At 45.2% G+C, this 18,050-nt stretch overlaps 1 protein-coding gene across 1 annotated transcript in view; it reads left to right on the forward strand.

The window, feature by feature from the left end:
- The window catches only part of APBA3 (amyloid beta precursor protein binding family A member 3), a 51,019-nt gene that overhangs the window by 20,446 nt on the left and 12,523 nt on the right, over positions 1 to 18,050 (forward strand). The window contains exons 3-7 of the mRNA XM_086947104.1: positions 4,413 to 4,452; positions 6,382 to 6,527; positions 8,549 to 8,635; positions 12,608 to 12,769; positions 13,049 to 13,228. Of these exons, the coding sequence (XP_086803230.1) occupies positions 4,413 to 4,452; positions 6,382 to 6,527; positions 8,549 to 8,635; positions 12,608 to 12,769; positions 13,049 to 13,228 (615 nt within the window). The remainder of the gene's footprint in view (positions 1 to 4,412; positions 4,453 to 6,381; positions 6,528 to 8,548; positions 8,636 to 12,607; positions 12,770 to 13,048; positions 13,229 to 18,050) is intronic.

The raw sequence follows: 18,050 nt of genomic DNA on the forward strand, positions 1-18,050 counted from the left end.
GCAGCTCCCTCAGATCAGCCTCTATCACCCTAAAAGATCTCGTTCTTGCAAAACTAGCGCTAAATATGACACATTAGGTGGGTGAGCCGCGTGGCTACTACTTTAAACACCCTTCCTTTGCCCTTTCTGCTTAGAGGGTCTGGGATCAGAGAAGCTTGGGCCCATAAGGAGAGCATACGTCAGGCTCAGCCGCCATCAGTCAGGTTACACTTTTATGGCACCAGACTGTAGCATATTTTGCTTGGTTGCTCCTCTAGTGAAACAGTATGGACATAGCCAAATGCCTTCTTTTCTAGTAATTAAAACGTGTTTAGAGCAGACTAGTCAGTATTCCTGCTTGAATTTGCGTGTTGATGGCAAGCTGGTCTTAAGCCTTTGCAGGAATCAGCTAATGCTTACAAACAGGTCACCGAAGACTGTGACATTTACATAGCAAGAGTAAGATAGCCCAATTCTGTGCAAGCGAGGGCAGAAAAGTGAAAATCCTAAGCCTTAAGTTCCATTCCATTCGAAAGCTGGATTTAAACAGTAACGTGCAACCCACACCCAAAATATGTGCTTGCCTTTGTCCCCCCACATTCATAACTAGCCATATGACCACAGCCCCCACCCATTGTCCTTTTTAGTCGAAGAACTCCTACCAACCATTTGCCAGGAGCATCCCCCGTGACATCCTCTATGATGGGATCTATGGCTGGCAGTCAGTGTACTTGTCTCCGAAACCGCGGGGAACCACAAGAGATGCGAGCAAGCCCACCCACAAAGGTTTTAAGGCGGGTTGTTTTAAGGAAAGAACTGTCCTCTTCAGAAACTCACCATTGTCCTGTTAAAAACGGGTGTCCAGAACAGCTGGTGAGTAGACAGCACAGAAGGTTTCTTAGAAGCCAGCATGTTTGCCAGGAGGAGGGGTGTTAAGGTATTTGAGAAGCTTGTTGAAGGGCACAGGAGGGATCTGACAGGAGATCCTAGAAGTGGGTGGGATCTCCAGTGACCAGGATGGGTTATAAGTGGACAGACCCAGAAGGGACCGGAGAAACTAGGACTGTGTGGATCGAGGTGCTAGGAAACTATCTTAGTATCTAGGACAGCATATTAGGGGATAGGCTGAGAAGGGATATGAAAATATGCGCAGAGTGTAAGGGATGGGCACATAATGGATCTGAGAAATCGGGAGAGGGCGTGGAGGAGGGTCCATAATGCATTTAGGAAGCCAGAACAGGGTGGGTGCATTGAAGGGATATGAGAAATTATGACTAGTGTGGTGGCGGGGCCAATAAAAGATCTGAGCAGCAAGCACACTGTGTCAAGTACTAACTCAGAAGCCCGGTAGGAGTCTGAAGAGAGAGGCCCATTAGAAGCCAGAATGAAGAAGTTGAAGTATATTCACTTTGTACATATGTCCTATGTAATTTTGGCACAACAGAGCTAGCAATCCATCCACTCCCTGTCGCTGGTGTATCCAAAGGTGGGCTGGGGGTGGCTGCCATGTATCCAGGAGGTATTTAGAGGCGTGTGCATGGGTGTCTCCTTGAATCCCTTAAGTGATTAGTGTAGGTTAGGAGAAGGTTTACCTTTGCCTCATGAGTATGCAGCAAGGTTGCTTATCCCTGAGATGGACTTGCCTTGGGAGCAGGAGGGTCTAACCCTGTATCTTCGGGGTAGCAAGGGGTGACAACAGGGGGCTGCAGTCTTATCCTGGGGTTGTTACAGGAGAGTAAAACAGTGCCGCTGTCGGTTGGTATGGTGTAATAGAGGGAAGATATCGCAGTCTATCCTTAGAGTATGTATGACTTGGTAGTAGGGGATGTAGTCTATCTTAGGATTTCAAAGAATTGGTGGGATGCTTTCTATCTATTAGGTATGCAAGGATATGCTAAGTACCTCTGAGGTATGCAAAAGTGGGCATAATGGGTTGCTTACCATTTCCAGGCATAAGGCGGGGAGGGGGTAGGATGGCTCCTTTTGTCAATTCCTGAGATAGGTATGGTTGAAAAGAAGGTTGCTGCTGTTTATTGTCCGCATGCAACGACCGGAAACTATGGTGCTTATGTGTCTTTTATATATGCATTCCACAGGCAATTATGAGCGTATCAGATGTCAGGATACCAACCTGGAGGAGTATTGGTGCAAACAGGGAGCGATAGTGAAAAATGCCCCAGCCTTTTTGGTTCATCAGACAGAAATTCAATGTGCGCTGCACCATGGATGACATTAGCTACACAAACGGATCATGTGCTGCGCGTTTGTTGGGGATAACCTTAGTACACTTCTGTACAGCGTGCCCCTTCCTTTTGAGATCCACCTCACGCAGTAGTTTGAACATGCCCAAAAAGTTCAACAGACCTGTCCCTTGTACGCTCACAGAACTCTGTGTATACACAAAATATCAGCGTCTCGCTACCAGAGAGAAGTTATCTTGCAAATGAGTAAAGAGCAGTGCACCAAAGACCCGTCGTCGTTCTGGTCATTGTTTGACAACGAAGCTTTCCCATCACATGATCCCTGGCCGAGTATGTCACTACGTGTCTAATATCTGCTTGAGACCACTAAACCCCCCACAACGTAGCTCCTATGGATGTTCGAGTACAGCACCCTTCCCCCCCCCCCCCCCCCCCCGGTACAAAGTAATTTAAGACACATCCTTATAGGCTTTCAAATAATGTATAATGTGACTTAGTGCAGTGGGCCTTCCTGAAAAGTGGTGAAGAGCAAAACAAAATGGCAGCCTTCTCAGTGTACCCTGGGAACACATCTAAACATCATGGGCCCTGGAACACGCCCGTAGATCACTCTCCTAAAACGTGGATGTATTATGGTCTTGGACAGACTGTTACTAGATCTGAGGCATTTGGCAAGTTGAGACACAAGCTCAAAGCATGAAATAAAAAAGAAACCCCACAGCATTTTTGCTGAGCCTACCGACAGACATGTGGTTTGGCTTGCTGGTACAACAGCCATTTTCGAACAGATTGCAGTAATATGATCATAAGGTTTAGGCTGCTGACAGACGTGGTTTTTAAAGAAGCCTCGACAAGAAGATGATAGTTCACAAAAAAAGTCTAGTTTCTAACCAGTTATCTTCCAGCACAAATACGTTTGGACTTGCTGCTCCAGCACTGGAGCTCTTTGACAAGAAACATACAGACACAGGAGGGTATCAGAGAATAGACACAAATAGTAGGCTGGCTAAACTCTAGCTGGTTTGGGAAGGGGGAGTTTATGATGTGGGTCAGAGCTGGGGTTGCTGTTTTTATTTAAGCATAGGCTTCTTTAACACTATGACATTGAAGAGACAGTGTTCTGTATATTTCAATTAGGTTGTTTATGGTTCCAGTTGCATGTTCCATTATTACAGGTATGGACATGTATCCTTCCCCGTTGAAGTAGTGCTGTGGCTGGAATCGAGCAGCCGTCTGATGTTCTGTGAGGCCCAGAGTGCAAGAAATGAATCCGTGGCCACCAGGGGAAGGAATATTATTGGCATGTATCACAAAACCATGTGGAAACTTGGAATAGAGAAAATAAGCAGGGATGGTTCTTGGAGCCCAGGAATCCCTGTCCTTGATTTTACTCTCTGGGGTGAACCCATGTGGTACCTCCTTGTGTGAGGGGACGGGCAGTGTATATGAGGCTGGAATCAGGGTATGGTACCATAAGCACTTTCCCATAAGATAAAGCACTAACTTGGGGGCACTTAGCCTTTTCAAAATGCTGTGCCTGGTTCCATACTTTCCCAGCATCTCCGAATTAACCATACAGAAGGAAAAAACTGTTGCAAACCAGAAAATGAACACATAAAACATTATTTCGCTCTCTTTTCCAATGATCAAAGCCTGTTGAGCAAGACTTTATTCGCAGTACCCCCACAATGGGTATTTCACTCACCAAGACAGCTACAGATCATATAAAATATCAGCTCACATGTATAGACCTCTAGAACCTCTAGAACACAGGAATCTAGAAGGTGCCACCTTTATGTGACGTGTAAAGGAGCATGTAAGCTTATAATCTCCTAGAAGCTTACGGTGACATCCTAGATAATTGGTGGCGGAGCAAGGAGAGTTAGGTCGTAGGAGACCATCTCGCAAGTTGTGGTTTTATTTCCTTCACTGCCCAGTCTCACAGTCCATGTCTGTCTAATGCTGAAGTAAACATATTGTGTAAAACAGCGCTTACTATCATCTCTTTCAGATGATTGAGCTTGGCACTTCACTGATCCCAGTGAAACTTTAGCGCTGTTCTGTGGACACTTGTTCCCTAACACTTCCTGCTTCCACCACCGCAGTCTGAAGTTGTTGACACCCGAGTGGAAGGTGTGAACTCTTGCCCTTAGAGCTCGGCTACTGAACTTTTGTTGTTTTATTCTGAATGATCCTTTCTCAAACTGAAACTGAAATCCTCCTCTATTTCAGATGGTGGAATCGGTCTCCTTTTATCCAGCTTCAAAGGAAGGTGAGTGCCTGGTCTGTGCTGGGGAAGGTAAAAGTAGGCCAGACCATTGGATAAGCACAAGTGACTTTGAACATGCCTCTACCCAGAGCTCCCCTCCCTGCTGTATGATTGGCTGTCCCCATCTCAAGGGGCTTGTCATAGGTGCTGGTACTACACAAATGAAATCACCAGAACGAATGTGTTACATTTACCCAAGTGATTTTCATCCAAACAAAATGAATCCGTCCTTTAGCCTTTTCAGCTGATGAGGGGCAACACATTAATTGCCTATGAGTTAGTTCCTAAGGTGAAAGTTTTAGGTTTCGACCATCTGAGTGCTGATCTAATGGGAGAAACCGATAGGCCCCTCAAAACTGCTTCTGGGGGCATTTAATAGAAAACACCTATGGCTTTGCCCATTCATTTCTTTTTTCTTTCAAATAGGGGCTTATTACCTTCTAGGACCACCAGTCAGCGAGTCACTGAAGAAGACCCCCTTTCATCTAAATGTTATCTAACTCCTACCATCTTTTTGGTGGCTTTTGTCACATTGGTCACTAATTTGATGTCAATACAAAATGATAGATAATGAACAACTATTTTACCATAATGATTTTTTTTTATTATGGCAATATATATATGCAAATAAAACTGGTTATGTCCTGCATTGGATGACATGTTTCACTTTATTTTGTTTATACTCAGTCCTCTGAAACCTTGTGGGACTTTTGTTTTAATATTAACAGACAGTAAACCGCTTTAGGCACTTATAGAGATATGGGACTCACATGAGCGCACTATGGCATTTGGCGGACCTACATGAACGTCACCACAAAGAAGGTAAAAGTTAGATAATATTCACAAGAAAGCTGGTTTTCTCAGTTGGCTTGATAACATGTGGTCCTACAAGACAAGAAGCCCCTGTGAAAAATACTTGTGGAAAGAGCCATGGGGCCTTCATTGAATTGCCCATGCAAGAGGCCTTTAGTCTCTCTGTCTGTTTTTCCCTTGAGATAAGCACTCGGGTAACCAGGACGTAAATTATACACTTTAGTAACTGATTAATTGGAGATTCATTTTTAGCCGAATGGGCTAATTGATAGGTTTGATGAAAACCACTTGGTAAATCTTGGTTGTAAATGTTACATTTGTGTGTTTGGTATCTGTAATGTATTGAGGGTGTGAATAGCGCATTTACCTTTCCCCTTACTGTTGATATAATACTCAGAAGTTATGGTCAACTTCTTCGACTCTGGGAGTCAAAGGCTGGGGATTAACCCATTCTAGACGGGCAGCATGTCTATGCAGTCATCGGGCACTGAGGGCATTTACAGAAGGGTAGGAATTCAGAGACCGGTCTGTTGCATGGGCATGGATGGCATCCAGTCATTTGTGGTTGAAGTTGGAATCCTTGCAGTTGTGCATAAAGGTTATTGCCTTTAGTGGCAGTGAAGGGTTCAGTGACCAGGCCTGATAGAAATGTTTAGATTGTTCAATGACGAGATTGCAAGCGGCCTGCTTCCCAGGTTGCCTGTTGGAGGTGATGCAAAAGGAATGTGAAAGATGCAAGAACAGCTTGCACCGCCCTCTGCAAATGTCTTCTTGTCTTTGAAGGTAAAATCATGACCTATCAAAAATTATAAAATGCAAATGGGGTAAAAACAAAAGTGACGGGGCAATAGGGAAACCTCCTTGTTGACATACATGGGAAAGCAGGTGCCTCCGATTACTAGAAAGTAGAGGAAGAAGGAAGACTAGTATGCACCATTCAAAATCTAAACCTTGTTGTAGAAATCTATAAAAAAACATTGATGTGTTGAATCAACAGTGATGGTAAGCGCAGATTGTATAGTGCCTTTGGCACATCTGGTGCTGCCTCAGGTGCTAGGCTGTAACTGCAATCACCTGAGGCTTGTTTTTCTGACTCTCTGTACTCTCTCCACATCCCAGTGCCTGGTCCCTGCGACCCCGAAGACCTCTTGGATGGAGTCATTTTTGGAGCAAAGTACCTGGGCTCCACCCAGCTGACCTCAGAGAAGAACCCCTCCACCAGCACCCGCATGCGGCAGGCTCAGGAAGCGGTCGACAGGATAAAGGTAAGAAATGGCAGCGGGTCACTTTTGATGGGTGTCTGTGGCAGCATAGAACCAGTCAAGGTCATAGTGATGAATACAAAGGCTAAACACATTTTTGCCAGATTATGATAAAGGTTGGGCATGCATTGGCTCATCAACTAGTCAGCCTTTTTCCTGCCCACCTATAACTTGGTCTGTCGCAACAAACTACCCATAACTTAAAAGCAAACTAATAATTTCCCATCCACTATCCTACTATCGACCAGAATGGTCTAGCCTTCTATTGACCAGAACTGTCTAGCCTTCCTACTCCATAACCAACCTTTATGTGTATGGGATCAACTAGTATCATAAATAGATTTAAAAAGTAATTGCAGTCAAACAGACGAATGTTAATCTAGTCCTGTTCAAGATAAAATCCTGTGAGATTTTCATAAAGAGACCAAAAGCAACCCTCGAGTTATAAAGGTGCCAAACATACCCAAGGAGGGAATTCCAGGCTCGTTACAAAAAGGGTAAAAAACAAACTGTAAATGCTTAAACTAATTTGCAGAAAAGTAAAATTTGAAGCACTCTCTAAAGAGCAGAGAACAAGAAAGGGACTGCTCACTGCTGGTCACATGAACAGAAAACAGACGCTTTCTTAGCGAGAAGTACCTAATCTAAAGTCTGAAAATAGTATTTGTCATTTTGGTACACTGAACACATGTCCTAGGTCTGAATAAAACATATAATTTACTGCGAAAAAGAACTTGATGAAGCAGCCATGAAAACCTCATTTCTGTAGAAACCAAGAGAGATGATATCCTTACATAGCAAAGTAGAAGCTATATTAAACATTTGTGTACAGCAGCCTCTATATAGTAAAAGAGGCAATTCAGTAGACTAGAGAAGGGAAAATAATGTTTATAATCAAAGCAGCTTTACTGTTAGTTTTATAAGGGTTTCACTCTAAACCGTAATATAGGCATGAACAGCCCATGCGGCACACAATTGAACAGCACGCAGTGATAAGAATAGCAGAAGAGTGTTAGACATGGGGGCATTTGATAAGCAAGAGCAGAATGAAAAACGTTTTGAGTGGATAAGCAAGCAATAAAAGCTGTGATCATGGGCCCAGATTGGCAGCGTTTTCATGATTTGGGGGGGGGGGGGGCGTTTTCTTTTTTGGGGGTTCTATAAGACCAGGGTGCCATGAAGCAGAATTGGTGAATGTGTACACTAGGTGCGACTAGGGTTCTGAAGTGGTTACATTAAAGTTGGTGTTATGGTGGCAGGGGCCCCCCGGGGGCAGTTGTGGGTGGGGAGGGGATATTCAGAATCAAAGCCGCTTTTGAGTGAGAAATTCTTAAGAGGGGTAGGCAAGCAGCTTCCCTCCTAACTCTAAAAGGTTTATGATGAAGGAACCCCCTATCCAGGGCCCTGTTGCTTTGCATAGGCTTGTGCACTACAGCATGCTGGAAAACCTAAGGCAACTGGAAAAATTAGGCCGTGATAGAGTGAACAGAACATGTCACTATAAGACACACACCGCATTGCAGAGAACGGAATAGCAACACAGGTGTTTTTTAAAGGTTTTTTTTCTATAAATTTTAGTCAGGCCCTGTAGTATGTTTTTCTTTTATGCTTTCATGGCATCTGCCAGTACGGTCTATGCCTCGACACTGACCCACTGTGTGGTAATGTGCACCTTGTAAACTTTGATGTCCTCTTGATCTCATCCAACTACCACCTACACAATGTGTACAGTTAACTCCTCGCATAGTCTTTGAACTAGGTTTTGTATGCATCACCCACCACGTGCTTTACATAATGTCTAAAGAGATCGCAGCTTATCTCTGGAAGAAGTCTGAGACTTTTAGGTTATTAAGAGCAAATCAGTTGTGCTTCAAAAATGTAGTCCCATTGAGAACAAAAGTCATGGCGCACATATGAAATATAAACCAGGGCGGTTCACCTTTTGCCTACCTTCAGTGATATGATCAATACGCCTCCTCTTGGTGTAGTATGTTGCTTCTAACACTGCGCCTCTTGTACTGTAGGCACCGGATGGAGAGTCGCAGCCAATGACTGAAGTAGATCTCTTTGTCTCCACCCAGAGGATTAAAGTGCTGACTGCAGACAGCCAGGTAGGTGCTTCATCCAGATGCCGTTGAAGCCGGGTGCTTAAAACAGGATTACTCCTACACTGTATGGGTAGCCTTGAGGTTATTACAGTTTCCTCTGTTTAGGATGATTCATTGTAAATAGTTGTGGCTGTGTTAATATTCAGCCTGTTTTGTGCTTCATAGCAGAACTGTGGCTGTGGTTCGTAAATATGTGGCATTTTCTTGCACTCCCTCTCATTACCTTGGAATGAGGTGTTGGGCACTCTGTTATCGGTTTGTTTGGTGTGCTTTGTACTTAACGCTATTTTTGTGTTTAGTTGAGGTTTGTGACTCAAACAATCGATCAGTAGATTTGTGGAGCCCTTCTCGTCATCAGGGAGGGTATCCAGATGCTGCGACTGACTATAATTCTGCTGAGCTCATAGATAGGCAGTGGAATATTACTGGGTGAAGTATTGCTGTCCTGGTGTGAATGGTAGTCTTCCTGTTATGACCACATTTTAGTTTGAATGAGTTGTGCAATGCTTAACTAATCATAGCTAATTTGCACCGTGCTTACTGTTGGGTTAATATTTATGTTATTCCTCTGGTTAACTGTTTGCGTTCCAAATGTATGGTTTCCCACCACACATTTTTTATTTGTGCTCTCTTCTGTTGTGATATTATGCGATGCTGCTAATTTTGTGTGCGCCTCTTTACTGTTTCAGGAGGCTCGTGTATATGTTATGATGTGTGCTGCATTATTTTCTCTCAGTATTGTGCATCATTTGTGACTGGATTGTTTTGGCCTTGATCAAGGTTTAGTCTGTTTTCCTTTTCTGGTTATGTAGCATTATTGCGATACCTAAAACCCCGGTGTGCTTGCTGAATTGATGTTCTAGTTGATTTCCATTTTCACCACGTCAAAAAGTATATGTGTTGTGGTGTTCCTATGCTATTTTGTGTCAATTTGTTTTACATTTGGTTATATTACTCATTGTTTTGATTTTAGTGTGGTTTACTTTTTTTCAGTGACATCAAGGGCTATGAAAGTTGCCATTACACCATTACAATCTCCCCTGTCACCTCGATATCAGGAACGCATATATATCGCCCACCAGGCAATTTAGGGGACTTTCCGACCAAAATTGCTGACCAGATCTCCATCAAATGCACATCTACTACCAACTACCTACTATTAGGAGACCTGAATGTGCATTTCCTGGACCAACACGATAAACCGGCCAATGAACTACTCCAGGACCTCACCTCAATGGGCCTAGATCTTAAAAACCCACAGGCCACCCACGAAAAAGGGCAACTGCTTGACCCCATTCTTTCCAACATCCCCAACCTTAGATCCCTGGACCATATCCCCCTTCCCTGGACGGACCACTTTTTGGTTCCCCTGGTTTGGGACATTACCACTGTGCCCCCGCCACCCCCAAAAATCAGAACGTATTCCAGACAATGGAAAAAATTGGAACCAGACATCTGGGCAGCCAAACTTCGAGAAAACGTTCCTCACCCCCCCAATAACACCTTAGTAGGGGACAAAAAATTCAGTACCTGGATTACCCAATCGCTGGACGCCATTCTGCCCAAAACCCACTCTCTTAGACACATCAAGAGAGTTAATCCCTCACCCTGGTACACCCCGGAACTCAATCTGCTACGTAAGGCTTGCAAAAGATATGAACGTATCTGGAGTAAGGAAAAAACCGAGGAACGGAAAGAAGCATTCCGCGCCGCGGTAAAATCCTATAAAAAAGAGCTCCGTAGCATCAAAACCAGCTTCTACGAGGACAGAATTAAAACCGCGGCCTGCTCGGCTCACGAAACCTATGTAGTTCTAAAAGAATTACTCCACGCCCCCGACCCCCCACTCAAACCCCTCGATCCCAAAGCAGCTGAAATCAAATGTCAAAAATTAGCCACTTTCTTCGACGAGAAGATTCAAAACATTCTCCTTACCATACCCCCTCCCGAACAGGACCCCACACAGCCGGATCCTACCATCACCACCGCCAACCCTCCACTGCCGCCAGCCCCCCAACCCTCCCTGGACACCTTCGGACCAGTAACAACGGAAGAAGTAGGAGCTACGTTGGCCGCAATTAAAAGTGGTTCTCCCCTTGATCCTGCCCCCCTCCGTTTCCTCAAAAAAGTGTCAAGTACCATCATCCCCCCCCTCACGGCCCTGATCAATTCCTCTCTCTCAGAGGGCATTGTCCCACCCAGCTGGAAAGCGGCAGCAGTCAAAGGTCTGCTGAAAAAACCCTCTTTAGACCCGCAGGACTTTGCCAACTACAGGCCTATATCCCTTCTCCCTGGAAACAGCAAGATCGCAGAGAAGCTGGTAAATAGGCAACTATCGCTTTACCTAGAAAGCAACAACCTCTTAGCGGCCTCCCAGACAGGATTTCGTCCAGGTCAGGGCACTGACATCGCCCTCCTGACCGCAGTGGAGAAGGCCAGAAGCATTCTGGACACAGGAGGATCAGTGGCAGTGATCCTCCTAGACCTCAGTGCGGCCTTCGACACTGTAGACCATCCCACCCTGATCCACCGACTGGGAGAGATCGGAGTAACGGGTCTGGCCTTGAAATGGCTAGAATCCTTTTTGACTGAACGCTCCTTCCAGGTGCGGGAAAACGACAGCTGCTCATCCATCATCCCCCTCCGGTGCGGAGTGCCACAGGGCTCATCTCTGAGCCCTACACTTTTCAACGTGTACATGGCCCCACTGGAGAAGAGGGTCAGCTCGTACGGCGTGTCAGTCATCAACTACGCCGACGACACTCAGCTGGTCGTCACCCTTTCCCACCCTCAGCACGCACCATCTGACCTCCACAGCTGCCTTTCCGAAGTCCACCGATGGATGAATCTCTCCTCATTAAAATTAAACGGGTCCAAGACTGAGATCCTCCTGATGGGCCATAATGGACCCTCTCTACCACCTCACCTTTGGCCCAGGTGCCTAGGGGACCCCCCCGCACCCAAGGAAGAGGTCAAGAGCCTTGGTGTGTGGATTGAGAAAGACATGAGTTTTAAAACCCAGGCAAAGAGAACCGCAGGGACTTGCTTTGGACTACTCAGAGCCTGCAGGAAGATCTTTCCCCTGCTCCCAGAGACTGCAAGAAGGCTCCTCATACAGGGTCTAATCCTGGCAAGATTAGACTACTGTAACGCTGTATACTTGGGAGCCCCTGAAGCCACCCTGAACTCACTGCAGAAAGCCCAAAATGCCGCAGCCCGGTTACTTACGGGCACTCCTGGAAGATCCTCCGCCAGGCCGGCCCTCAACTCTCTCCACTGGCTCCCAATCAGAGAAAGGGTCTTGTTCAAATCCCTCTGCCTGGCCCATAAAACACTCAATAACAACGGCCCCCCTCTTCTGAAAGAACTTTTAATCCCTTACAAAGCAGAGAGGGATCTCCGATCCAACACAGAAAATCTCATTGTTGTCCCTAGAGTGAGAAAAGCCAAGACCGGTGGCCGCCGCTTTTCGGTTCACACGGCAAAACGATGGAACCAGTTACCCCGAAAACTTAGGACTGAACCGAACTATCTCCAGTTCAGAAAGACCCTGAAAACCTTCCTTTTCCCGCAAATATAATCCCCTAGTTGGCTAAAAACCCCTGGAGAAGCAGATCAGCGCTGGGATGCTCCTCGGAGTTACTACGCGCTTTACAAAACCATTAAATAAATAAAATAAATAAATAAATAGTGACTTGTGTCATTAAGAAGTATGAATAGTTAAATTATTCTGGTTGGTTGGTTGGCTGTGCTGTCTTGTGTCATTTTGGTTATATTTCATGGTACTCTTGTTTGTACACGTTTTTCTTTGCAGTTGTATGCGTTGGTTTTGTTAAATAATGCTAGCTCATATATGCAGTTCTGCTGTGTCTTATGAGCTGTACCACATCTGTTATTTGTCACTGGACCCTTTAGGTGTGACCCAAGATACTCCTGTCTTGCATGTGTTTATAGTTTGTCATGTGTCACATGCAGGAAGCAATGATGGATCACCCATTGCAGACCATCTCGTACATCGCGGACATCGGAAGTATCGTTGTGCTCATGGCCCGCAGGAAGCTACCCAGGCGGGCAGAGGACACACCTGGAGAGAAGAGGCTGTACAAAATGATCTGCCACGTCTTCCACTCTTCTGATGTAAGCGTAGTAACAAGATGGCACTGAAATTATCGTGAGAAGGGGGAGGATGTCACTGATGCCCATTGTCTAATGTTCTGCTCAGGAAATAGGTAGTCCCCATCATTTTCAGACGAGTGTGAGAGGTTATTGTGTTTTTCCTTCTTAGCATGATGAAGCAAAATAGTAGTGGGCAAGTCTAGGAAACGGGTAGAGTGGTTTTCACAAATCCTTGTTGCTGTAGCTTGTGGTCCTCCTGCCGCTCCTTGATCTAACTTGAATGGCTCTTGTGTCCCTCAGGCTCAGGTGATTGCGCAAGCCATCGGACAGGCGTTCAGTGTGGCCTACCAGCAGTTCCTGCACTCCAGCGGCATCGACCCCAGCAAGCTGACCCCTGACGAGTTCAGCAGCGTCCTCAACCAGGAGGAGCTCTACAATGGAGACCTGGTTCACTTTTCCAAACAGGAGAATTGCAAAGAGGTAAGCGCTTCAGCAAATACCATCCATTCGGGAGCTTGCTGGAAAGCAGTATTCCACAGTCATAGAGCTCACAAATTCCCACAAAATGGAATACTTTTGTTGCAGTGAAATTTTGTCTATAACCCTCCATAGTCTTAGACTGTGCTAGAGGGAGAGGTGTGGCACATCGGCCAGAGCAGCTGAATCTAGAGCACGGGGTTCACGGTTCGATTGCCAGCTCAGCATCGTGTGACTCTGGGTAATAGCTCACTTAATCTAATGTAAGGCATTGTCCGCATAACTTGAGCTAGAATAACTTGTTCTAACACTACCTGTCTGTGCTCCCTGGATTACCCTAGTTATCATTCTCGCAGCTCTTGAGTCATCAGCGCCATTACAACATTCCCACTGGACTCTGGTCCCTCCCCACCAGATAAAGTGCTTCCGCCCCAGTGAGAGGTTATCGTTTCTTGCAGCTGCTTTTATCGATGGATGTGTACCTTGGGAACATAAGTAAACGTATGTGAACTTCGGATCACAGGAAAAAATAAAACTTAATAGTTTAAAACATCAAATTTTAATGTGTAATTTCTTAATTCCACCGGTTGGAAATGCACGCAATGTACCTCTTTGTTTGATTATGCTCCGGGTAAAATGAAAATTGTGTTGTAATTTTTGTTGGTTATTTTCCTGATTGGTTTCCAAGTCTTGATGAACATATTGGACAACAAACACAAAACGGTAGAGGAGGACCTAGGGGAGATTTAAAGACCTAGCTCTGGGTACTATCCCCAACAGAACCAATATATACCAAAGGTACCAGAGGGTCTAAGGTAAGTATGCCCACATACAAGAAACCAAACCAGGACTCACCCTTACAACCAAGTAGTGACACAGAGAGCTCTCCGTGGATGAGGACAAGTACCCATCAGTCACCATTCGGATCCGCCCTTCATCATTTGGGAATTTTATCCGTACCACCCGTCAGAGATTCATCGGTACTCTCTTAGGAAGTCAACCCGGTGGTAGGGGGTAGCCTCACTAAAATAAGAGGACGACAGTGTGGTGTACCACTTGATGTAAGTAAGTGGTAAACAAGATGGGACTGGGGTGTGTAGTGCAAAAGAAGATGTGAAGGAACAAAAAAACCAAAGGGAGTGGATTTAAAATTGGTTAGGGCTAAGCACCCAACAATGATTTTATTCCAATTGTGCTTACCGTACCAATGTTAAAAGCAATACGCCTGCTCACTGACCAATAATGTGGACAGCCTCAGGGCAGTGTGGTCGACTAGTTTCAGCAATTTGGCGACTTATTTAGTCAATTGCTTTCTTCAGGACCGAAAATATCAATAAAAGCTACTACACCATGTGAAAGAAAGTAAGTAAGTAAAAGAAAGTAACACCCTGAAGAACACACAGCAAGTGCAGACAGTCACCTGGATGTTCTGGGTGTCCTTACAGTCTGTACACACTAGACATGTAAGGTAAGATGGCCTCACCCCACCTGGCTGTGGCTCAGGGGAAGAATGAAGCACCGCTCTCACCGTCGGTACTCCTGGCCGGCGTCCTGGCCATCTGGGGATGGCCAGGATGTAATACATTTGCTTTCATTCGATTAAAGTACATCATCTTGCCGGAGTCCATGGCCTTCATTACGAGCGCTCCAGTATCAAATGTGATAATTATTGCACCAGATAAAATCCACTTTCGAAATGGTTAGAATTCATAGCAAGCAATAGATATTGCCTATTTTAAGTATTGCCTGAAAAAATGGGCATAACATTAGGAATTTAGTGCACCAAAATCTGCATGTCCCAGTACTTACCGGGCCTTTTCTCCCAGTTCATGTATGCACCACGACCGTGTGTAATTTACTTGGGTAAAGTTGAAGTGGTGCATTGTTTGCTGACATACTCATATTGCTGCACTCTGTGGTAGAAAGGGTTACTGCACATATTGGAATTTACTGGGGTATGCATTGTCAAGGCCTACAAGAGATAGATAGGATAATTCTGTGGACCAAATTAAGTTTGATAGAAGGCTCCTTGCACAGGATGAAATCCAGCCCTGTCGGATTCCTGTTTTCCCCTCATACCACAGAACATTACTACTCTGAAGCTCTCAGTTTCCATGTGGCCGGCTTTCAGGGTCTTTCCATTACGCTTTGTGGTTCTTGCCGTTTACTTCTAGTGCACAAGGGCCACAAGATTGTTGCATATTTATTTAGACTGAAAAGAGAATCCCTTTAGTCCCCTGTTTCTCTCATAGAACCATCAAGGCTTACTCCAAGGGATAGAGGGGGGTTAGAAACACCAATTCAAGGTGACACAATAGATAACAATAACTTCAAATGCCCAGCCAGTTTATAACCTTAGAAAAAGAAAAGGACTTTTAATGATAGTTAAGTAAAGGGTGCATTCAACAAGATAAGTATAAAAACAAAGGTCAAGAATGACAGTCCCAAATGTTCTTAAAGCTCCCTTGAGCTAGGCACTGGAATTTCAGTTAACATTGTGCCTTATTGCCAATGTCATCCCATTGAATATGCGTTGGGTCCACTGTAATGTTCAGAAGCCCTTTGGTCTCTCAGCCAAAAATATACTTAAAGAGTTATCGGATAAAGCAAAGCATAATGGTTACCAAGAGTTTGCTTTTCAGTGGCCACCTATAGTAAAGAAGAATTTTCTAGATTAAGAAAGGCACCCCAAAATATACATCTTTTTAGTTTAAAAATGACTCACGAAGACCACCACCAAAACATCAACACACAAAATGTCTTCTATTTGACATTTCATGTCAGTAGGCAACAATAATTCAAAACAGATAGGTGATCAAGAATTTTCAGTGTGAGCATCTTGAGGAGTCTTAATAGGGGATTTCAACTTGTTTCTGTCGGAGTGTAGTTTTTAAGCTATCTTGTTCAGACCCTCTTGATCCGACATTAAGTGGAAAAAACCCACCCCCCAGCATGCAGCATAACTGTCTATGACCCCAGTGTTGATCATGAGCCTGCTGTGGTCTTGTAAATTGCCCAGTAAAGGGAGCGGGTGAAAATGAATTCATATCAACAGAGTGTAGGAAATATAGGTAGAGCTCCATTTTTGCCAGAGTCTTGTCATGGAGGGTGATGAGTATCATAGCAGGGTCTAAGAGGCTGCATTTCTAGTTTATGAAAGCAGGGCCCAAGAACTGTGGTGTTGCAACTAACAACCATGGTCTGTTTTTTTTATACTGGCACATGGGAGTGAATGCGAGGAGCTCTCTCAAACTGCCAAGCTTTTAGGTCTAATAAGGCAACAGAGCATTGAACAGAGTCGAAAGATACATCGATGGTAAACATGAATATATATCGCAAACTAGACCCGAATATATCGGGCATCAGAGCGCTTTACATAGCACCAGTTTAGTTACACAAGGACACATATTTATTATGCAAATAAAACCTGCAGCAATGTTTTCTCCAACAAAGAATGTATTGTGTGTTCTTTATTATGAGATTGCTGTGCTGTGCAGGAGGGGTATGTTGCTGATATTGGCACTATGGTCCTAGGCAGATCCTACTCGTCCTGTGTCTCTGTTCAGTGGTTTGACAATCTGTGAGCACAGTCAAATGTGCTCAACGGAAGAACTTATAAAAAGCCAAGGGCATATTGCCAGACAGGACCCCAGCTTGGCATCCATTCACCCATTCAGGGCTGTTTAATTTAAGACTGCCGTATTGTCGCCCCCAAGCTGAAGGAGCACTGACCTTGCAAAGCGTAGGACCCCCTCTAGGGCCTCTGCCCCTCCCTCCTAGTCCGGGACATACACCTCTTTTACAGTGCATAGAGAGCTGAAAGAGTGAATATTGTGCTGTGAGAGGATCGAAAATGGCGAATAATAAAAATGTCAACCCCACAATTCTGTGAGGGATGGGAACCACCGCAGGACAAACCTGTAACATGTGGACAGGTAATCTGCCTAGCCCTAGTAAAATAATGTCATACCTCCCACAGCTTTCCAAACTCGGGCTGTGTTGCGAGAAAGCTCTCCCTCCTCGCCCCTGCTCCTGCGTACTCCTTCCACATTCCTTGCCGGCACACATTTCTCTCCCAGCTGTTACCGTTCAGGCTTCCCTCAGATGTCACAGGAGGTGACAAGAGTTCAAGGTATGGGGAGGGAGAGGCAGCTGCTTTGGGGGGGGGCGGAGAGGGTGCTGTGAATACGCAATTGCATTAAGTGTTGAAAGACAATCATACTTGTTCCTTAATATCCAAGCTACTGCCCAGCGTGTTCATGACAGAGGATGGTGTCTTGGTTTAAAAGTGCTTAAATTGCAGGCCCTACGAAACCTGAGTTAGTGTTAGTTTCCCCGTGTTAACAAATCGTGTGATATTGGACAAGTTATTAATGACTCTGCCCTCGTGGTTTGCAAAGATGGGGGTGGGGGCTCGGCGGGGGGCTGAATTAGGCCAAACACTCAGATAGTGTGTGAGAAGAAACTGAGCTGAACCCAAATTTCCCTGGGCCATAGAGTCGCGGAAAAATACCTTGTTACCAGAGACACACAGCGCATTCCACCCACGGAGTCTCCGTTTCTATGGGGCACAGGGGATACAATTAATGCTGAGTTTTTAAATGTATAAACTTACAGTTCCAAGCACCTGGGATGGAGAGCAAAGGCAGCTCCGTGGACTAACAGGGCGTATAACGTGCGTCGCCTCTCCTTTCTCCGCGTTCTGCATCACAATGCAAACGTCCAAGAGAGCATTCGCCCTAATCTGCCCACCGCAGACATCCTCGTCGTGTGACACAGTCCTGTGTCGCGCCACAGAGTTTGGAAAGCTCTGCCGTAGAGGTTA

The sequence above is a fragment of the Lissotriton vulgaris genome, chromosome 12 (assembly GCF_964263255.1).
Source record: "Lissotriton vulgaris chromosome 12, aLisVul1.2, whole genome shotgun sequence".
Lineage (NCBI taxonomy): Eukaryota > Metazoa > Chordata > Amphibia > Caudata > Salamandridae > Lissotriton > Lissotriton vulgaris.